We start from the raw sequence: 25,297 nt of genomic DNA, 5'->3' as shown, positions 1-25,297 counted from the left end.
CACATCATAGTGTATACAACGCATAAAACTGCGTAAAACGTATATGTGCGCTTTTAACAGTAGTTTCACAACCAATGGGACATAAAGTGACGTTATATTAATTTTATGTATTTATATTATGTATATAAGATATAAGACTGTATACATTATATACCTAAATATATTAAAATACTATATTGTGACAAAGTATCAAAAGGAATGTCAAATGCCATTAGAAATAAAAAGTAATTTACTACCGTTAAAATAGCGAGTATGAGTGTTTATTATGTTTCAATATATATTTATTTATGTTTAAAATCTGAGTGGAACGATCTATTGATTTTACGGTGATGTGTTTATTTTTTATTTTTGCGTATGTGCGTATGTTAATATGTTTTACAGTGGAAAAAATGATTTTATTTTCAACCTGGAGGGTATTTTCTGATAAAAAATTAGGTCTAATTGGTAATTTTATCAGGTAAAAATTAAAAGTTCTATTATTTTTAAAATAATCGCCAGAAATACAGTAATAAAATTAAGTATAAAGACATAACTTAAATTTGCATGTAATATCACTTTTTAACAAGATTTTCTCATTTTTTCGTACTTAATTCAAAAATTAATACATACGTAAAACATTCCACTATTACTTAAATTAATTTTCTATACTCAATGAAATGTTCGAAATGTTTACATTCTATTTTAACTAATATTAAAGACATTTATAATTTTCGATTTTTTTTTCCAATTTTTGACAGTCAATTTTAAAACTATTTTCACTTTGTCAAAAAGTTTGAAAATGCTATACAAAATCCCACAAAAGTTTTTTCCATTATTAATTTCAAATTATTTTAAATACATGTGAAAATTTTTTTTATAAGTGTTTAGAGTTCGCATGTTACAAAAATCACTAAATTTTCTAAAAATCTTATATAACAAATACAGTGATGATTCTTCATATTAGTAGTTTTTACTATATCCATATAATTATAATCTATAATATTATATAAAAACGCAGATTTTTTATTAATAATTTAATTTCGAATTCCAATAAAATTTGATATTTCATCGAAAAACTGTTGATCTGTTGTAACTCAACAATATTATTCGTGGGGTTCCGAAACGTTTACATAATCCCAGTTATTGCTATCAATATTTTTCGATACATCTTGGATTATCTGCTGCGGAGAGTGGTCACAAAAAGTAAAATATTGTTTCATCGTATTTAGATTCCGATAAAGGAATCTTCAAATAACATGTCTACGTTAAGCGGTGAAAAACGCTTTAAAAAATATGTATTTTTATTTGTTGGACATGAACTTTCATGGTACCTATCGAATATCTAAACTAAATGGTTATTTGAATTAATGATATTTTCTATGACCATAATAAATTATGACATAATTAATTATAGCAATGCAATTATTTTAGAGATTACAATTGTTTATACCATTTGATATTTTTTTATCATAAATTTTAATGTTTTTAATCGATTTCACATTTTTTTTAAATTAAAATTTTCTACTAATGACACCTAACATGTGTAAATATTTCACATTCGATAAAAAGTTAATGGCAAGTACCAACCCTAGTGATACCTATATTATCTTCACGTTCTGTATTTTAAAAGGGATGAAGGATGTTCTTTACGTTGAACATCTAACTGATTCGGATTCTACAAGACGTTCAAAATGTCACATCGGGTTTCGATTCGGTTAAATGTGAAATACAATAAATTTAACATATTCTTACAATTCCGACTAGCATCTTAAATAATATGACGTATTTACTATTTATTGTTATTCAGGTCGTTGTTCATTGCATTCACCACCAGCATTTTTTCAAGTGATATGTACATGTTAATCTCTATCTAAGTCCATTTGAAATTTATTACGATACGTTTTTGAATATAAATTTCTATGTAGCTAATCAATTTGTTTCATTAAAAGCCCTTTTAAATCAGAATAAAACTTCAGCAAATAAAATAATTCGTATAGATTATTCGACATTATACCATCTCCAATTAACGGGACAAAAAAAAAAAAAGAGAGAAATTGTATAGGTACTATTCCGTGAAAAAATTTCCTTGGTAAAAAAAAAAAAAAAAACATACAAGGAACAAATTTGTACAATATAATATGTAGGTTTCAGATGAATGTTACAATCAGTACCTATAAAAGATCTTCGATTGAGTTTGAGCCTGTCTCACGTCATACACCGGAAAATGGAAAATTGAAAATCAACATTTCGGACCGTCCACTGTGTTATCGGTATAATAGCTGAAGTAATGTGCACGCAATACAACCATTTATTATTATATTATAATCGGTATATAGTTACTTTTATTACTATGTGCTGCAGCGGTGGTCGGCAGCGGGCGCAACGGGCGTAAAAAACCAGAATCCCCGAGACACAACCCTTCCCATGGTTTCGTGACGCCACTAGAACCCTGCACCGAGAACATATATATATACACCATCCTCGCTTACACACACACACACATTAATAATAATATACTACACTAGGCCAATTATTAACGCCCGGCGACGATATTAACATGCAAAACCCAACGCTATCCAGTTTATCTGTTAATTGGCCTGGAAATTTACGACTATATGTACCACTCGGGCTCGTAATCTTTTCTCTCGTCCCACCCATCCGGTCCATGAAAAAAGTCGTGGAAACCCACCGTCTACCCCTACCGCAATGTGACGTGCTGCAGTCCCACCCGTGCCGAGTTGATGTACGTGGACGCGGGGGCAGAGAATTCAATTAAATTCCGTACGGAAAGACAACCAATGGGCCGGATTATACGACTGTTTATTCAACGGGTTCCGCCGTCGCCTTTCGTGAAACTCTGGCTCCGGCTTCGTATAATGTAATATTTTGATTGTAACGATATATGTTATGGTTGTCGGCCACGTGTGATTTGTATACGCGGCGGCGGTGGCGATGACTCGCTTTTTCGTACGAAATGGTTTACGACGTTCGTGTGGTTAGTGGTTACACACCTCCAGTGACCGTCAACCCGTTATAATATTACCATAAATTTAGATGCCATGTATTGTTTAGCTACTGTTTTGATGGTTTGGTTCGCAACTTGTGATAAACTTTCAAGTCCCTATGCTCCAAAATCAAGAACTCGACGATGGACAGATAAAACGTTGTCGATATAAACTTTTGAAGTTCTAAAAAGTTCTTTGGTACGATGGTTTTTCTTCGTAAAATAATCGTCTGTACCGTTGAGGTTTTATAAAATATTAGTGCTGGCTGCGTAGTGCACATTATGTTATATCAAAATTATGCGTTTCAGAAAAAACGCTATGGTCTCATATTAAGGTAGGATAATATCAGTAATAGTTGCTTGTCATCATTAAAATATATTGATAATTTTTACAAATGATCACAGATGTTTAAGAATATCAGATCTGTCGAGAGTTGAGAGCATAGTAGGTTTTTAGTTAATGTAAAACTGCATTTGCGATTGCTATCGTATTTGATGTATATTTAATCAGAGTAAATCATTCTTTGTGCTTAACTCAATTTTTAAATAAAATGAATGATTTTTTTTATCAAAAATATTAGATTAGATCATATAATATCGAAAATAAGATGATATAAGTAGTTGTACTATGATGCTTAATATTGCACAAAATGCTTACAGTACTTTTTAACCACTTGTGGATAATGTATAGGTCTTAATATATTTCTATAGCTTATTCCATTTCAGTTTTGTGCTAGCGATTCATCTATTGATTTTACAATGATGCGAGTTTTTTTTCATTCTATAAAACATTAATATATTTTAATATTTTGACTAATTTTAAACTTTTTTCTTTTTATAATAAGCATAGATAATAAATCCTTATCTCAGTCAAAAAGCTTGAAACATTTAAACAACAGTCAACAGATTCCATTTAATATTATTTTTATTTCTTATGTTAAAAAAAAAAAAAAAATATTGGAAATCCATTGACACATTTTTATGAGTGTTTGAAATTAAATATTTGATAACAAATGTCAAAATCACAAAAGTTTAGAAATTATTTTGTGACAAAAATATATGATAAAAATAATATTTAAGGCTTGATAATTATATACTGTACGGTTTTTTCTTCGTTTATTTTCGTATAAGCCTGAAAATACATTCATATTATATGAATATTAACCATAGTATTATTTTTAAATTCAACCGTAAAAAGACACTTTTTACATATACGTATTTATAATTACATATATTGGTATAAATACATTTTAAAAATATTCAGATTAATTTTAAGCTAGCTCCCTAGTTGTATTTATAAAATAAGCATATTCACACTCCAAGGTATTTCGGTATAGATATAGATTATAGAAGGTAACATCAGATATTCAGATGGTAATGTTATAATGTTTATTATATATAATATATTTTAGTTGATTGTTATTTGACGAAGAAATTAGTTTGACGTCCTACCGTATCAATATAAGAAATAGAAATAGAAACTTATATAGACCATCTCTGTTTGAAATATTTTTTTAATGTGCAATGATTTATCATTAAATTCAAGTTCAATATTCAAATCCATTATTATATATACAACTCAATATACAGTATAACGAGTTTTCATAATTGTATTTTTCATATTATTTTGAAATTTGAAGTTACGTTCGCTGGTAATAATGTTATAAAACTCAGATATTATCTAGATTATCTAGATGATGTGTAAAATATTGAAGACAACTATAATTAAGATAAATTACTTTCAATGTTTTATAATATACAATAATATTTGTTATAACTTTATAAGCAATATGGTTTGTCTCTGAAAGAAGATATCATATCATTTAAATCTGGAGCATAACTTATGTTAATTTCGCTTGAAAAAACTAATAGCCAGAAACTGTACTTTCCTCGTTTGAAGTATCAACTTGATACACCTGATCTGCAGTCCATAAGACTTTGATGTACATAAGTCATTAAAATAATGTATCCAATTTATTATTATTATTATTATTTTATTTATAAACTGGATAATTGTTTTGGTGTTAGTTTAGAATTTTTACTTTGATAGAATGTTATAGATATTGAACATAACGTAACAAAATAAAATCGATTCTCAAGACACTTCGTTTTTGTGATCCGAACATCATATAACCAGCAAATATAATCTTAAACGTAATTATCTTCGTTATAAAGCTCTTTGTCAACTTATTTGATTATCATTGAGTATAAAATTCAAGGCATCTCCCCGGGCAAATCTGTTATTAATACATTATACATTTTAAGGTGAATTTAAATGAACTAATTATAAATCCGTATAATAAATTTTGTCATTATACATTTTATTCATAACAATATCAACAAGCATAAAATCTTAAAAAGTTTTTATGCTGAATAATTTTATAGTTTTGTTTTCCACATATTATTTAGATGGTAGGTATATACTGCAGGTAACATATTTGTATAATGTTTAATTGACAGAGTTCACAAATTAAAAAAAATTAAAATGGTAGGCGCCTTTAACGATACAACTTTTTAATGTCTAATGTCATAGGTAGTAACAGTATATTTATTCAATTTAAATATTTGTGGATAAATATAACTAACTGATCAATTAACATTTTGAAATGTGTGCGTCGTCTATACTGACATGCGTAATGCCTTTTTGATTACGATAGTTTTATCATTGGATAGCTTTATGTTTAAAGCATATTAAATCAATCTCTCTTGGTACTCCCGGGGTTAGTGTAGAATTACAAAATCTTGCAGGGATCAGACGCATTCTCCCGACAGTTGGAAAGACGATGATACTATTGGAATAAGTAAATAGGGAAGTAATATATGTTTCGATGACTATGATCAAATACAAACATCCAAAACTAAACGAAAATATTATATTATATCCTATACATTGGCTGACAACGTGACTGTAATATTATTTTATGTTTGCAGCTTTGACGTAAGAGGCATGCCGTTGGATCAAGCACACCATTATTCAGCACCGGATGTGTTCGGCAACCGTGCCTCCTTCCGGATAGTTACAGATCCGGCATGTCTATTGGTTGATGAAGTACATCGGAACGATGAGGGAGTGTACAGATGTCGTGTGGATTTCCGAAATTCCGCCACCAAAAGTTTCCGGTACAACTTGTCCGTTATCGGTAAGTGATCTTCTATTCCAATATTATGGTCAAATTCGTATAAGCATACTAAGAGGTATTTTTCTGTGTGCTACAGTTAAAAGTAGGAACTAGTCATGATGATTGTTTGATAAACTATATACAAATATTTTTTTTATATATCATTTGTATTATTTGTTGTTTGTTTATTTATTAAAATTTTACTGGAATTATAAACCATGCTATATGAGATAAGCTAGGTATATCATATACAATTGTGTATGTTATTGTCTTATATATTATACCTATTCAGGCGGACGTGTGTCGAGTTTATATTTTATTATTATAGGTTAGGTATTTTGAGTTATTAGGTACGATAATAATCATGAATATAAATTACTGCGATAGTCCGATAAACATTTATTATTATTTTATTCCAAAAACTTGAATATTATGGAACCAAGCCAAAAAAAAAAAAAAAAAAAAAATGAAAAAGAAGGGAATAAAATATTATTACATCGCAATCAATTAGAATAATTAAACACTTAAATAATGATATTGTATTTTCAAAGAAAATAGTTGGTATAATGTAACTTATTATGATATATAAAAATTGAACAGAACAACAATATGTTATCGTTTTAAATAATAAATTATATTGACATGTTACGCTTTTATTACCTATATAGGCTATAACAATGGTATTGACTTCGTATAAGTAACAATTTATAAGACAATCAAAAGTCAAATGCACGCAGTAGCAACCTACTACTATAATAATTGTAGTATTATCAACTTCAACAGACAAATATATATTATTCCTTACTAATATAGTAATATCCGTGTTGTTCTACGTTTTTGCGTGTTGACAATCATAAATAGATACCTAGTTATAACGACGAGTCTATAACTCAAATACGATATCATATAGAATTGGCCAAAAATGTAAATTATGTAAGAAATTGTTTTATCATTTACAAACTGTTTGGTAGTTTCAAAGTCTATTGATTGTACCTACTGAACGCTTTACTATAAATAATCTAACATATTCGAAAAAAATAGTATAAATCTAATATAAAATATATATTATATATTATACAGGATAATATAACGAAATACACGGACAGATATAATTAACCAGCTGTTTATGTACCTAGGTAACAAGTTATTATTTACAACTTTTACTCTTATCAATTTTTTTGAGAAATGGATTTTTAGTTTAGATATTATTTATATAAAATTTAATATAAAGTATATCAAAATGTTATTACATAGTTGTTACTTATAGTTGATCAATTAGCTATTTTTGTAATAACTTGTATTTTTTTATTTTTTTATTATTCTTTAAGAAGATAATGAGTCTCACTGAACATATTTGTGTGGGGGCTTATGAGTTTACAATTTGAAACATTAATTCATTTAATAGTTCAAATTAAATAAATTAAATATCAATGTAATTAAATTAATATTTTTTTCATTCACCATAAGATATAAGATATAATAATATAATGTAGTATTATATATAAAAAAATGTGTACTTAGTTAAGTAATGTAAATATGTATTACATGGTAATAATACTAAAATAATTAATACCCAATAAAATCAAATAACTATAGTATCATAAGTAATGCACTTAATATATTTGTTTTAAGTCTTACTATATGTAGTATATTTTGTTTTTTTAAATTTCAAATTATTTGTTATGTTTATTTTTAATATTATTATATTATTAAATCCAGTTATTATTAGAAATTATAATTAATAAGTACATAGACTTAACAAGCTAGGAAAGCTCACTCTTCTAACACGCCTAATTTTTGATTCCTAAACGTATTTTAGTACAACGAAATAAACTATGATTTAATATTAAACAATTAAAAAAGGATTTGGTAATCTTTATTTTTAGTAACTTTTTAATATATTTTTTTAATGATGACTACTATATAATATCCATATGTTGATATTTAAAGAAAATAATATGTAGTATGAATGTTCTTTGAACAGAACAGTTATAAAAGTATTAGGTAATTTATTCAACTATATAGTAATTGTAGTAAATGAAGTGGTAACTATGTACTGATAACTGACAGACATTTACACCGGGGATAAACTTGTTTCTTACTTATATCCAGAAATATAACATAAGACAATGAAAAAGATTTTTTTTCAAAGTAAATAATCTTTGTAATATATTATCAATGTATATGAGTTATTTAAAAAAAAAAATAAAAATAAATAGGGCTTTAAAAGTAGTTGATTGAAAATCTATTACGACAATAATAACATTGGGCCGGTGATCACAGAAATCAAAAAATTACATCTACCTTTGTGTTATTGTTAATATATGAATAATTTATATTCGATTGGATTTAAATTAACACGGTAAACGTGGCATTACCACTAAAGCCTAAAATGAATCATTATTCGTGTGGCTTAAGCTTTCAGACAAACAATAAGCTTTCACGTATAACTATTGGCTGAAACCCAATTTAACGTTTTATTTTTATTTTTAAATTGCACAACTAAACATAATTAATTCAATCCATAGTGGCAAATTGTAATTCTCTTGTATTTAAAATTAGTTTATTCAAGCAGACAAATGTTTAATTAAAAAAATTAAACTAAACAAACAATATTTATAATATGTTCAACTTAATTGAAAAAAATGTTTAATAGTTTTTTGAATTTCTTTACGTTTACCATGTTAAACAATGATTTTAGATGTTAGTCATTCAACTAAAGTAAATGTATATTTTTTCAATTTTGTGCTTATAATGTGAGATTTTATATAATTACCACAATTTATTATATATATATATATAATACATATTAGTTATAAACATCTTCATACATTTTAGGATGAGGATTTATGTTTCTGTATTTTGCATTTAAAACCAATATTTCAGTTTAAATAGTTTAAAATATAGTCTTTAAGTTTATTAAAAAGTTATAACCACAATTTGAATGAATTAATTACTAATGAAAAAATGGAAATTAGAATTTTATTATGTTTGGGATAAAATCTTGAATATTATATAACATTATTTATAGTATTCAAACAAAACAATAGCCCATTACAATTTAAGTATCAATAGTATTTATTAATATATATATATATACCTAACCTAACCTAACCTAAAATAGACATTAACAAAAACCAATTGCTTACATGTTAAACTGCGTGCGTTGTTAACTTTATTTCAAATTGTTGTCATATTTTGAAAATAAAATCAGTTAACTGCGGATGTTCGTTTTGGTATAAAACTTTTGTAAGGCTTTTGTAATAATATACTTAGTGCTTACTGAAGGCTCAATTGGTTTGGTTTTTTATGTTTTAAGGTGAATGTAACTTTCAAGAAAATTATAGATTATATAGTAAAATAAGAGAAAAATTAATTAAACAATTTTTTTTTTTTTTAGGGTTAAGGCTTCGACAACTGAGGTCAGCCTGGGGAACTGTAGGGGAAAATACTGTAGGTTTTAACACGTGGGGTTTTGGCAGAATTTTGAATGGGCATAGGTTTCTGCCATGCCCGGTTGGGGGGCGGCGGCTTCTCTCTCCAGACATCGCGAAATGCCCAAAGAGCTATGCCGCCCGTGACCGAGATTCGAACCGGCGACTGCGTGCGTCGTAACGACGCCTTAGTCCGCTCGGCCACTTCACCCCCCCCCCACCCCTATTAAACAAATTCTACACATTAAATGCAATGGTTTATATTTTTAATCAATTATATTTCTTTGGTTTTATAATATTTTTATTTTTCGTTCAGTGCTGTCACAGGATCATTAAGTAGTGGATTTTCTCACATTTTGATGACTATATTATATATAAGAATAACATAAATAATGAAAACAAGGAATCGATGATTATGATCACTCTGTACTGATATAATTATTATATTATTTAAGAAAAAATGTCACAATGAATTTTTTTTTATTGGCTAGGATTAGGGCGAGATTGGTCTTCTATATGTACTTGAGTGTACATTGAAATTTTAACTCGTGTATATTTTTACTATATACAATGTAACGGAGGTTTGTAATATTATTATTATGACCTCAAGAGTAATATAAGCATAGAAAATGACAATGAGTAATAATAGCGTATTATATGTACAGAGCCCACTTATTGTTCCCGAAAGGGTCATACTGAAATAGGTCTACTACCTTTCCGTTGATGTTATTTTTCAATATCTAATTAATATGCACACTTCTTTTTAAACTTTAAAGACAATTATAAAAATGATTAAAGTGAATCAATATAATAGCTAGGTACTTATAATATAGTAAGTAATATTTACTTTTAGAAGTGAATAATAGATTCAGATATGGCTGCGTATCTTTAAAGTAATTATCACATTTTCACTGGCAATAATTCTGATGTAACTTAGGCAGTACAATATTTATAATGCCAATTAATAAAATGTGTTAAAAAAAAATAATTGGATGACTTTGATCTCATGATTTGAGTTTAAATAGTATAAAAAATGGACATAATTCTATAACTTCTTGCATCGTTGGTAGTCGTAAGAACATTTTGAACCTTAAATATTTTAACATAACGTGTATGTAAAAAAAAAAAATACTATTACTATATTGATTTTTTTATTATTTAAAAACATTGTAAAAGTATTACTCATAAGGTTCGCCGTACAATTTATTTTAATAACAAAAAAAAAGAATTTAGTAACTTCATTGTAGGAATATTAAATGTACTAGCATTTCAATCAAAATTATCTTTGTTTGTGTTATTTAAATATAAATTATAATGGCAAGTGCATCATAATTAAAAATATTTCTATATTTTCAATGGATTTCGAGTTATGTTTATTTATTATGAAAACTGATAACAATCTTCAAAATTAAAATATATTATAATATGATATTTTATTAAATGTTTTTACTTTTGATTTTGTCTATTTTTAGAAAATCCTATTAGTTACTTTAAAAATACTTCCATCAATTACATTATATAATCTAATATTTTGACGTATTTATTCTTTATTTATTTGTTTATTGAAATCGATTTTTTTTTTCTAAAACAAATATCTAAAATAGTATGCATATATATATATATATATATATATATATATATAACTGTTTGAAATATATAAAATGTATTAGAATTCAATATATTTTATATCACAGATTTAGTATGATTTATCATATTACAGTACCTAAATACTTTTATGTGGCCTTCGTATATAAAATGCAATTAATTAGTTTAATAAATGAAATCATGAATAATCTATTGTCTTTTTTAATTTAATTTAAAAAAAAAATTTGTAGGTTACCCTATAGTTTATAGGTATCATAAGCCTGTACTTTAATTGAAATACCTTCTATACGTTATAGTGTACATTTTTGTGTATAATAGATTGGTAGTCTAATCTGATAAACAAAGTTTAATTATTTAAAAATAATTATTATTTTGTGTATACAATTAGATATTTTTTGTAGTGACAAATATAATCACTAGGACTAAACAACATTGTTAAATGAATATTTATGAACTTTAATATGATAATTTAAAGTATATTTTACAGTTTGAATTAATTTGACTTATTATTCTATTAGTTATGTTTAACAGCTCACTCGATTGCTTGTCCACTTTCATCGCTGAAATATTTAAATATTAAATTAGATTCAGTTAAAAATATAATATACCAGTATTTAATAAATTGTTTCAAGACTTCAAAAGTATATATTTTAAATAAATGTATAAGTTGGAAGTATTGATTTATCATATTATTATATTTACTACTTATTATTAAACAGTTTAATATCAAAATTTATTGTTTGATGATTGACATTTATAATGATGATTAAATGTATAAGCTAATCCTATAAAATATAACTAATAGATTTGGATCAACCAATAAATATTTCAATAAAAATAACCAAATAATATATGGGCTATATTTGTTTAGGTAACATTTAAATATTTTGTAATAACTAATAAGTAAACATACACATTAAATAAAACTAATAAAAACACGATATTGATTTACTACTATTATACATGATACAATTTTTACTTATTGTATACCAGTGTTGATGTGTGTAACGGGTATCATGATGGGCTCAAAGTGTGCATTTAATACCTATAGCTGTGCCGATCATACGGTTTAATGATTATATTACTGTAATTAAGGAAATGGTTTAATGGAAGATAATATAGGGAACCGGGAAGAGTAGTAGAAATAGTCAGTCATATAGGCCTGGTTGGTTGGTTAGTGGGTACGTCGAAGGAGGTAGTCTACGTGGAGAAAGAGCCAATCCAGTTAAGTGTAATGCATATAGTATTAGGTAAGTACCTATTAGCTTGTATAATATAAGGCAACCAATAAAAGCTTGGCACCTGGTAAAGTTATAGCTCAGTTGATTATTACATTCCCATTAGATTAGGCATCTTCAAGTTACTTACATTTTTTATAATACCCTGGTTTATTATCGATTACTTAGGAATTGAAATTCATACATTATTACATCTTATGCTGATCGTAGAATACATTATATTATATCATCTATTCAATAATAGGTTATATTATTTAATAATTTATACTTATATTGTTATGTATGCATTTTGCATAAGTTTGATACACTGAGCTGAGTACTACCACGACACTGTTCATAATATATTTTTTGTTTGATTCCATTCTAAGTTATATTAAATAAAGCAATATGTTGGAAAATTGTAAAGTATCAACAGATATAATATTACTGATCCAATGCACAACCTGTGAGGTTACCCAACAGTAAAACATATAATAACAGAGTGCTACCATTAGGTATTACATCGAACTCAGAAAATTCAACATTACAACCAACATGAATGAAGCATTAGGACCAGGCATCGAAAACGTCACAAATATCTTAGCTTTCCTATAAAGAACCGACCTATACAATACAATTTAAGCTTCTCTATTAATGGAAATGGAAATCACGCAAAATTAACTCCATATTAATTGCATAATTTTAATTCTAGAAATCATTTATTATGTATTAAACAAAAAATTAATAACCTTTGCTATTGATGCTTTTAAGTTTAATAAAAAATATAAATAAAATATTACCGATATTCTATTTTGCAATATTATTAGTCACCTATTACTGTAATAGTGTTCATAGTGTCTTTTTTTTCTTAGTTAGCAGCCGTGAGGCTGGTTTGTTGCAACTATCCATTCTTCCCGATTTTCCGCTTTCCTCTTCATGTGTCTGTAGTCTGGGACGTTCAAATCCCTCATTATTTGTTGTAAATAGTCCAGATGGGGTCTACCAACTACATTCTTACCTTCTATCATTCCTTCCATAATTCTTTTCAATAGGATGTTTGTCTTAATATATGTCCTGTTAGTTTGGTTCTTTTTTTCTTCAAAATTTTCATGAAATATCTTCGCTCTTTAGCTCTTGCGAATACCTCTTCATTTGTCATATGTTCTCTCCAGCTTATTCCTTGCATCCTTTTCCAACACCATGCTTCGAAAGCCAATAATCTATTTTCTTCTGCTTTAGCGATCGTCCAGGTTTCACTACCATATAACATCACAATCCACACGTATGTTTTAATCAAATTCTTTCGGATGTTAATATCTATGCTTCTGGAGGTGAATAGGTTCTTTTTCTTATTGAATGCACATTTTGCCTGATATATTCTACTTACTATTTCTTTTTTACTAGTACCTTCCGCCGTTATTAAACTTCTTAGATATTTATATTCTTGTAATTGTTGCAATGAATCGTTATTAATTGTGATGTTAGTTGTTCTTAGTCTCTCTTTTTCACGTCTACTACTTATTAGAATCTTTGTTTTCTTAATATTTATTTTCATTTTAAACTCATCTCTCATAATGTCACTCATTATATTTAGTGTGTTTTGTAGATTGTTTTCATTTTCTGCTAGTATAGCTATATCATCTGCGAATCTAAGCATGTATATTTTCTCTCCATGTATGTTTATTCCGAATCCACCCTTCTCTCTGATCTTGTTAATGGCCTCTTGTACATACAAATTAAATAAGTATGGCGATAGTGAGCATCCTTGACGGACACCTTTCATAATTTTGGACTCTTCTTCCCTTGTTCCACTTTTGATTACTCCTATTTCATTCTTATACAAACTATGAATTATCCTTCTGTCTCTATAACTTGCTCCGGTCTTCTTTAAAGTGTCAAACATTATGTTTCTTCATAATTCACAGATTTTCTTCTAAAGCCAAATCGATCATCTGTTAAAATTTCATCGATTTTAGGTTCTATTCTTCTCATGATGATGCGGATGAGCACTTTTGATACATGAGATTATGAGCTTAGAGTTCGGTATTGTTCAAATGTTTGGGCTCTTGCTTTTTTCGGGATTGGAATTATGACACATTTTGTGAAGTCACTTGGTATTTGGCCAGTTTTGTATATGCTCGATATGATTTTGAAGAGTTCGTCTTTTGCTTTCTCACCACAGTTTTTCAATAGTTCTGCCGGTATTTCATCAACCCCTGGAGCTAGGTACCCCTGGGTAGCTTTTGCTGTTCTTGACTTGATTCTTAAATCTATTTTTCACCATTATGTAGTCTATTTTTGCCCTTCTTATGTCTCCAGGTGCTTTCCATGAGTATCGCTGTCTTTTGTGATGTTGGAAGTGTGTATTTGTTATAATGAAATCATTTCTTGTGCAAAATTCTATAAGCCTTCTGCCTCTATCATTTCTTGTACCAAGTCCAAACTGTCCTACGATGGCTCCCTCTTTTCCTTCTCCCACTGTCGCATTCATATCTCCCATCACAATCACATTATCTTCAGCCTTCGTCTGGTCTATTAATTTGTTAATGTCTTCATATATTTTTTCGATCTCATCGTCATCAGCATTTGTTGTTGGCATGTTGATTTGGATTATTACCGTGTTGTTTGGTTTAGTATTTATCTTAACAAGAATGATTCTATCGCTGTGTTGTACATATCCTAGAACTCTTAATCCCAATGCTTTTTCAAGTATTATGCCTACTCTTTTCTGTCCAGTGCGCTCACCTTCTTATGTTCCTGAGTATATTACTCTTTATTCATCACTGCAAAAGTCACCTGTTCCTCTCCATCTCATCTCGAATATTCCCAAGATATCCAGCTTCATTCTTCTCATTTCTATTTTCCGGTTTTCGATTTTTCCAGCTTGTAATAGGGTATTCACATTCCAGGTACCTATTCTTTTTCTTTTTCTTTTTGATTCATGATAAGATCTTCTTGTGCAGTCCCCACCCGGAAATCCGAATGGGAGTCTATTTTACTTCCGGAATATTTTGCCTTCGAAGTGTCCATTCATGAGTTGCTTTTTCCTAGAGATATCCATTTGGATCTTTAATGCAGTGGTTTCTCTTTGGTCTTCTGCATCCTCATGCCGTTCTCCAGGCTTACTGGTTCATCCGCCTTTGGAGGAAGTTTCCTACCTTCAGGACAAGAGGTTGCCCTCCTCTATTCGCTGGTCCACCCCGAAGGCCGTTGGCACTTAGTAGAGGTTGCTCCTTTAACCGGGAGTGGTCGGTGTTCCTTTAGTCGCCTTTTACGACAGGTGGAACCATCCGTGGTCTTATTCTAATCCGAGAACCACACGGTTTAGTGTCATCACTGTCATAAATAGAAAATATAGTTGAAACTTAAAAACATATTTTATGATTATATTTAATGATCACTAAATGATAAAATTAATTTAAAAAAAAATAAGAATAAAAATCCATTTCTTTGTTTTTCTTTCATTTATATATATATATATATATATAAAATTGCATATATCTGAAATAAATTGAAGTATCAATAACATAATCTGGTTTTAAAATTGTTGAATATGTTTTTTATGGTAACCTTGAATTATTGACTTTGGTACACTAGTTAATTAATTATGAGTTATGAGTTATAGATCATCTATAGATTTCTAAATTCATGAATAATTATAATTAAAATAGTTTGCATATAGTTTTATCAAAAACTGTATACGCTAGCAATCTGCTTAGTCCAAATGCAACATCAATAGTATGCATCTACATACGAATAATCATAAAATAATCTTTAATATACTTTAATGTGATATAATTCTTTGGGAATCACCTTTAGTTTCAGTTGCTGTAAATTAATATAATAATTCTTATAGTAGTATTCAATAATATACTTTTTAGAATTATATTAGCCAGCCATAAAACATTGTTTTCGAATGCCATAATGCCATTACTCATGATAGAATTATATTGTATAGTATTAATATGTGTATATATAATGTAAATATATTATTATCCATACAATTTTATATGTGTTTATTCGCTGCGTTCGAGGAAAATAATAAATAAAAGGGAAAAACAACTTTGAATCCAATAGCTATTATAACAACATATCTGCTGATATATAATATACTATAAGAAGTATAAAGTACCTATTTAAAGTACGCAACACATAAGACACAATTGCGATTACTGGGTGATAAATATTAAAAAATTCACATAATTTTAATGAAATAGTACTTTATTGTATGTATGTTCAAGTGTACAACTACACAAGTAGAAACTCCGTGTTTTACTTAAACTTTTTTGTTTTTGTTTTAAAAGATTGTTTTTTAAAGGACCGATATGTTTTTGTATTTAATTTTTTTAGCACAAAGTAGAATATAGTTACAACTGATTAAATTATATAACAGGAATCTATCTTAAAAATGAAGATTGGATCTTTTTCGCTATTATAAAAAAATCATAAGACACAAAAAAAAAAAAAAATACATGAATATTTTAAAACCAATGCGTATATTTTTAGCTCAATTTTAAATTCAATATTTTCTTTGTAATCGAAAGTTATAGGATTCAAAAAAGGCATGCATGAAAAAATGTGAAATATACAAAAAAAAAATATATTTATTTATTAAAATTGTATTAATTATTTATTAATATACCCGAAAAAAAAAAATTGAAAATCTATGTTTAAAAAAATATGGCGTGTAACTGGTTGGTATTTGAGATTTTATTCAACTGAAAAAATAGTGCAACAAATATATTTTCATTATTTTTTAAATACGAAATAAATATATATTATATTAATTAATTGTTTTAGAAAATATTAAATATGCAGACAAATATTCGAAAATCAATAAAAATCGAAAAAATATGCACTTTTTCTCTAAAATAATGAAATATGCAAAAAATGCATTTTTAATTTCAATTATTTTTAAACTCAACTTGTGTAGCTCGGATTTCTAGCTTTATCTACTGTAAATCGAGAGCATATCGAATCATATGCAATTCCTATAACTTTTGAACCCTAGTAATAACGTTTCAATTTTAAATATCTAATATTGTTGTACAGAAAAATTTCTTAAATAATTTAATGTTATGATTAAGAAAATACCATTAATACAATTTTGTTTTAATTTAATTAATTCATAATAATAATATTATGTAACAGTTATATAATAAACGTATATATAAAATAACTGGAGAAAATGTTTTCACTATACATTTATGAATAGTATAAAGTATATAGGTTTGGTTGAGGTTTCGCATAATATTATGTACTTTATGCGTTTAATTGCATTTTAGAGTTCTCATGTAAACTGTTATTATTATTTATATTTTGCACTTTGAGTTCTAACGTCACATTAATCTAAACTAAGAACCTTTTTTATTATATAACCTGATATAGCAAAACGGTTTGAAGTTTTTAATATCTTAATAAAAGTGGTATTTTTTAGATTCTGATTTATTTTTAAATATAAGTAGGTAAATACTTCAAACTGTCATATTAAATGAGCTGTTTTATTCATTTTTTTTTTATTTAAGAAAAAATAAACTGGTATTTTTCTAAATTCAAAATGAAGAAAATAATGATTTTTAGTCGTCTTAGCTGATAAAATGGTGATAAGAATGTCAGTGTAAGTCTGTCTGTAGAATAATGATTGATGGATAAATGCCTTTGTATATTACTAAATTATTTATTATTGTTAATTTTACATTTATTATATCGCTGAATTATGTTAAACATTTTTTTTTAATAATTGCCAAAAATCTTCAATTAGTTTTCAGTAAGTAATTATGTAACACAGTTTTCCTAATATTATTATATAATTTAGTGTGTGTATTAAAACTGAAACTTAAAAAATCTATACTTGAAATAAATTTTTTTTTAATTATTATAAAATTAATACTCTAAATTTATTCCTAGAAAAGAGTAAACACACTTTATTCGGCTTATTAAATGTATAATTTAATTTGTACTGTTACGATAAACAATGTTTATTAAATTTGCGCACAATTTTGTTGAAATATTTTGTTTAAGGTCTTGATATTAAAATACCTAATAAATAATGGGTAAAGTTACAGGAATTAGAACTCTTTTCATAACACCCAACATAAAATAAATGTTATATTTTCACGCGTAAATATTTTATTTGTTGTTTATATTATACCTACATTTTGTTATGATTTTTAAATAGGTATTAAAATTGTTTTTTTTTTTCCGAATAACTGGCTTATATAAATTCTATTATTTTTTTATTTTGCTAGCGAGGTATTATGTAGAAGTATTAGATTACACTATGAACCAATATCGATTGTCCTGACACATAAACCAAATCTAAGAAGAAGAGTGTTCGGCTGACAATAATGATAAGGTGAGAAAACAATTTCTCCATAATCCTATGGTCAGATCGCATAGCTACGGATTTATAATATCTGTAAAATCCAGAAGCCCGTGTTAAAATGTTTCCGTCAAACGGTGGAGAGCTAACTCTAAGCAGGCGAATCACGTATGAACCAGTAGCCTTTTATTATGATAAGCCGATTTTATCTCATCGATTTTTATCCACATTTATACTCGTATACTCCAAATTGGTTTTTCGGGATCATCGCACGCTTTTCTCTATATAATAATAGTATTCGAAATGATCATAAATATATGTACATGTTTATTATAGAATATCTCGCAGGTGTATTTCAGTATCCTGGAAATCTACTGATTGCCAAAAGATAATTGAATATAAGATAATATAAGGTAAATTATTTTCAATTTGAAGTTTAATTTGAAATTATAGACACGAAACATAATTTTCGGTAGCTTTGTTAAGTGTGTACAAACATATATTTGTATATATATATATATTTTTTTATTTAAAATTTTTTCTAGTTGAAATAATGTTGTTGGACAGCACAAACGATAATATTATAGTCGGCTATTTTGAATCCACGCCAGTTCAAAAAAAAAAAAAATATCCCAACGCTAGGTATTTTTGTTGCGTACCTATCTACACTATTATTTTAATGCTTTTAGTCATTACAGTGCTCATAGTATTACACATCTATAGGTATATGTAGCCTTTATATGATAAAGCTGTCTAAATAAAATTTAGCTAACTCAATTGAACGTCATCAAACGATGTTCAATTTAACAGTGGTTTACCTTCATTTTAGATGAAATCGGCGTTACCACGCTTAACGAATCATCGCTTGATTCTTATTGCTTGCCCACTAATGGAACCTTCTTAAGTGCGTTATATTAACCGACATGTGAATACCTCTTAACACTTAACCCCAGCGATCTATTATTTTCTGTGATGTTTACATTAAAACTTTCATAACAATTATATTTTGTAAAATATATTATTATAACATAATGTTTCATAGTTGGAGAGGTAAATTACAACGATAACAATGCTGTTTAAAATACAATTTATTAAAATATTTTCCCCTGTATATATTATGTCAATCTTACTGTAAGTATCAAGTTTTTGACAAATATCATAATCATAAATATAATTAATTTCGATGAAATTATAGTGTGCTGTAAAATAAGTGTTAGGTAAGACTAATTTAAATTCATGCCTTTTTAGTTATTATCATATAATTTTATTACGAAATTCATTTTAACTGGTATTTAATTAATACTTAGTACGTGAAATTAATTATTTATTTAATACCACACAATATCTTAATCATGAGTCATTGACATTCATTTTGAATTATAAAATAATATTATCATAATGAGTTGGAATTTATGATGTTTGTTTGAAAATTGCATACACAATGCACCGTTACAAAAAATATTTATGAATCATTATTATTAATACGTACCTACTCGTGAATTGGATTGTTCACTGAAATTAAGTTCCTTCGTTTATAATTTTTCAATTACATCATGAAAAAAAAGCCGATTGGTATTTTTTATGGTGTTGGTGTTACAATTTTTTATAGTACCTATACGGTTCTTTTCTTTGGTATTTGATGTTTTTAGTTAACAAATTAAACAATGAATGATCATTTAACAATTAATAGTATTTTTAATTCATGTAAGTCTTGCATATTGTTATTATCACAATCTAACCGGGAATTTGAGCTTTTCGTTTGCATACATTTTACGATAATTTATTAAAACAAATCATTGTAAACCTTGAATTTACAGCGTCATTATAGTTCTAGACCTTAAAATATCAATCATGATTGAGAATAACTACAGTTCCAAAACATTTTTGTTAAACATAATATGTTGTGCTTAATCACCGTTATTATTAAACCGTATATAGCTTTAATTTTTATTCCACGTGGAATTCGTTACATTTTAAGAAATTTCAATGAAAAACCACCAGTGCACTATACAAATAGAGCGGATTCGGTGATTTGAAATTTATTTCCCCACTCTAACTATCTAAAAATATATATATATATATATTATATATATATATATTGTACTTAAAATCATTTAAATGCATTGATTTGATCTATGTAATGTATTATTTGTGTATGCCCTAGTATATATTGAATATGTGTAATTACTCTAAATTCAGACTATATACCATTGAAAAAATGTCGTTTCGTGACTATCAGTAAGTAAAAGATCAATAAAATAATGTTTTTACATTATTTGCTGTACATAATATAATATTTGAAAAAAAATTCTAAATGGCACTATTACAAATGTTACATTAGGTATTTGAAAGTCACTAAGTATTACAAATAAATATTATGTGATAAAACAAATAATACCAATTTGATGTTACAAAATCCGTTTGATGTTTAACTTGCATGTGCAAAATATTTGTGAGTGACTATTTTTTTCCCTGTGAGACCAATTTTTTGATTATCTACTTCAATAGTTTTTCGCATTTTTATTAATTCAAAAAATACTAAAATCGTTTATAGTGTGTGTGTGTGTGTGTGTGTGTGTGTGTGTGTGTGTGTGTGTGTGTGTGTGTGTGTGTGTATGTGTGTGTTATACTAATATAACATAAAGCAAATTTCGATTTCCAACACTGGAATACGAATAAAACACGTGCCGTTAATATAAAGTATTTGAATTCGTATTTTTAAGTAAATATCCTCATAAAAAAACATATATATTATCAATAAAAAGAAATTTACGAAGTCAGTATTTTTATAAAACTTTGTATTGAGTGTCAGTACTTTTCAGTTGTAAAATACTTACGAATTGTTCGCACGATTATGGTTGTAAAATATTTTATACTGACCCCTCACTAAATTCAAATATTATTCAAATGCGCTCTAATAATATATTGGGGTTAGTAATCATCCATCAATCATCATACACATTTGCACACTGTTTTTGCTGATCGATACTGTCGGCCATCATTAAAATGCAAGAGATTGGTAGGTTTGTGGACCATGATATTTTATATATCTACTTTTCTGTACGAATGATATATTTTTATTACTTAGGTACAAACAAAAATTATTTCGTTCGTATACTGTTTAATGTGAAACGAATTGTTTACAGAATAATAATATGATTGCGGAATCATTCAACAGTAGTTCATCGGGTAGTCGATAATTATGGATTGCATTATAATGTACACTTGCATAATTAAATTCATTTTTGGTCGTCTGATATGATTATCTTATCAAACGGAATTATTATATTTTTCGAGGCTTCTTTTTATTTACACAAATTCGATGACTTCTATACCGACCGATTACATTGGTGAAAAACTTTTGTTTATTTTTATCTACTTCATGCTTAACTTTTTAATGAGCACAATATTAACTACCTATTATGTAGCTACTAAAAGTATGCAAGCAATATAGTGTTTGATGAAAAAATAAAATAAAAATGTCTTGCCGATATTCATAAAGTAAATAAATATTTTGAGACAGACACGGTGTTTTCGATTGCATAAGATATGCACCTGAATGCAAAGGATCAAAAGTGTAAGAGAGTTGTGTTGCAATAACGGATATGGAGTGTTCGCTTTATATGACTATGCACTGCGTTATGACAGTTGATTTCTTTGATCCATCTGGTGCAGGAAACGCGGTGTTCCATGCATAACCCCATTGATGATCCAGAAGATTTAAAAAAGGTCCCTTTTGTGCAAACAGGGTGTCTCGTAAAAAAAAAAAAAAAAATGGGGAGGGACTCAAAAGAAATACACGATAGTCGAGTACACTTTCACGTTCGGTAGATCAACAAATAAAACGAAGAAGTTTATTTTTATTCCTTCAATTTCCTAACAAATTTTCAAATCAATAATAATAATAGGTAATAATAATAATAAAAAAAAAAAATAGAAAAGTACACGTAGTTATATTTGAGATTTATTTCTATTTAATTTCTCATTCAGAATATGACTGTATAATTTTGTTTTTTTTATTTATTAATTTAATTGTGTCAATACAATTTTACAATGTTTACTGTATATGTTATATATTGGTCTTGAAAACTGGTGGTTATAATAATATATTGATAACCAAACGTGTTAATTTCATTAAATGTATTTTTGGAAGGACGCTATGAACACTGTTTGAGTAAAAAACTTTGACAAAATAGTTTAACAGTACACGTTGATGGATATAGGAACTAAATATAAATACGCAATAATTAATAATACATATTATTATACAGGGTGATTCTTTTATCAAACAACACTTATATGGTGTTTGTGTGTAAATACCACCTAACATACACCTATAACACACAAACACCACCCAACTAAAATATTGGTCAGAGATAGGTATATGAGTTTTGTCGATCACACGAGAAGAAGAAGAAGACCACCCAACTTTGGGAGGCTATATCTTGTAAACGGATTAACGAAAAATTCAAATTTAAACGTGAAAATTCAAATTGAAATACATCAAATAATTATTATATTTTGTTATTATTTTATAACTAAAGTACATAGGTAACTGAATATAAGATTCGACTGTGATTATATATTTCTTTATTGTATTACACTATTAAAATATGTAAATACCGGCATTGGAATGCACGAAATTTTAGAAATTTATTTCACAGTAAAAATCAATTATTTCATCAATATTTCCATGGTGTCAAGTTCACAGAATAGCTATATATAAAAAATAAAAACTTCTTACGATTCCCAACACTGAATCAGTTGGTTGCGTTTATAGGAAGGTGATTTACATAATGTAGCAATGACTGAAAAAAAAGAATAAATTTGGTCTTAAACGGTCATAAATATTATGCACTTTAAAGCAAATCGTTTTCACCTAGGCTATAAATGATTTTCCAAGGTTCTTTTGCTTTAAATTTATGGTATCTCGCGTAGGCACCCATTTACAATAATAATTATAATTATAATTGTAATAAAGTTAAAAGTAGTAATTATTATTATGTTAATAACAAGACAGTTCTCATTAATGTGTTAATAGTAGTTAGAAGATAAAAAATATCAATACAAACTGCAGCCATAATAAAATTCGGCTTTAAATCGATTTTTGTATCTGAATCCACGAATAGGGAAAATTGGACGAAGTCGCTTGACCATTGTGACAATTTAATGTAAAAAAATCAATTCAAATACTAGTAAGACAAAATTAAAAGATAAAAACAATTTTTTTTTTAATTTAATTAATTATAAAATGTTTCAGCATATATTGTGCTATTACAACTATCTTTTTTTTTTACAATTTGTGGTTTATGAATTTTGAAATTAATGAAATCAATTATTAGTGGTAGTATATATGAATGCAAATAAAAATATAAATATAAATAATGCTATGAGGTCTTGTATATTATATTAATAGTAATCTTCATTTTCTGATAGCGAGTCTTCAGTATCTGTTAGTAAAATGTCCTGGGGTAGTCAAGGCTGTAGACGTCTGTTGAGGGTTTTTTTTCTTAGGTTGCAATGTCGAGCACTGTCCAAGTTTTTTAATTTGGCGTGGAAGTTTTTAAACTGGGTTTTGATCTATGTGTTTATTAGGGGTATTCCCGTGTCATTATAGATCTGACGATTTCTCATTAACGTTGGTGCTTTGAGGCATATCCTTAGAAATTTATTTTGTAAAATTTGGATTTTATTTATTTTAGTGGTGGAGCAGCGGCCCATACAGGACAGGCATAGGATATCATTGGTCTGGTTATTGTGATGTAAAAAAGGAAAAAAGATTTCATATGAAGGGTTGATTTATAATTGATTAAGGGGTACAAGATTCTCACCCTGGCATATCCCAGTACGAGTTTTTTTTTATTTATGTGGATATTCCATGTTAGTTTTTCATCGAGAAAAACACCAATATATTTGACTGAATCATTGTTTTCTATTCCATTGAATAATCTGATTGTTTATATTAATAAAAACAATTTATTAAATAGGTACTGTTTTAAAATATTTTTATTTTTGCCATTAATATTTTTATTGGTTGATTTATTATTTTTATTATTATTATTATTATTTTTTTTTTGAGGTCCAATTGTCCCATCGTCCAAACAGTTACGTCCATTTGTCCTAGATAGCCGAATCCACCTTATCGGTTACCCGTAATAAAAAAAAAAAATATCTAATAACATAATATTATAATACTATAACCCCCCTGTGTTCGTTTCGACGGGTTGACCTTTGGCGGACATTTGCATTGTCAGTTGTGTTCTCTACATAATAATATTATTGCATTGTACCATAAAATACAATATATATATATATATATTGTGCGATGGCAGAGTGGTGTTTAACAATGAAAGGATAAGAGGCGCAGTCGAGGTGTCGGACCAAATCATCAGTCAAAAAGGACGTTTTAATATCGTCCAGATATCCATTAAAATTGGTTTTTGTGACGGGGCGAGGAGTCTCTCTGACAAGTGAAATAGAAACGTGGTGTGTGCGCACGTGTAAAAAAAAAGTTAAATGTATTTTATGTTTTTTTTGTAGATCGCGTGTTGTATTTATTTAGGTAGAAATTATGTGGTGAGGGGAGGGTTTGGGGGGTTGAGAAATGAAAAGAAAAT

The 25,297-nt window shown here is 27.5% G+C and overlaps 1 protein-coding gene across 1 annotated transcript in view; it reads left to right on the top strand.

The window, feature by feature from the left end:
- Positions 1–25,297, top strand: part of LOC107164872 (protein turtle homolog B-like) — a 349,438-nt gene that overhangs the window by 161,484 nt on the left and 162,657 nt on the right. The window contains exon 3 of the mRNA XM_015512862.2: positions 5,915–6,123. Coding sequence (XP_015368348.2) covers positions 5,915–6,123 — 209 coding nt within the window. The remainder of the gene's footprint in view (positions 1–5,914; positions 6,124–25,297) is intronic.

The sequence above is a fragment of the Diuraphis noxia genome, unplaced genomic scaffold (genome assembly GCF_037042655.1).
Source record: "Diuraphis noxia isolate RWA-SAM2 unplaced genomic scaffold, SU_Dnox_SAM2 contig0003, whole genome shotgun sequence".
NCBI classification, from domain to species: domain Eukaryota; kingdom Metazoa; phylum Arthropoda; class Insecta; order Hemiptera; family Aphididae; genus Diuraphis; species Diuraphis noxia.
Note: the sequence above shows the minus strand (reverse complement) of the source record. Positions and strands in the feature narration are given on the sequence as shown.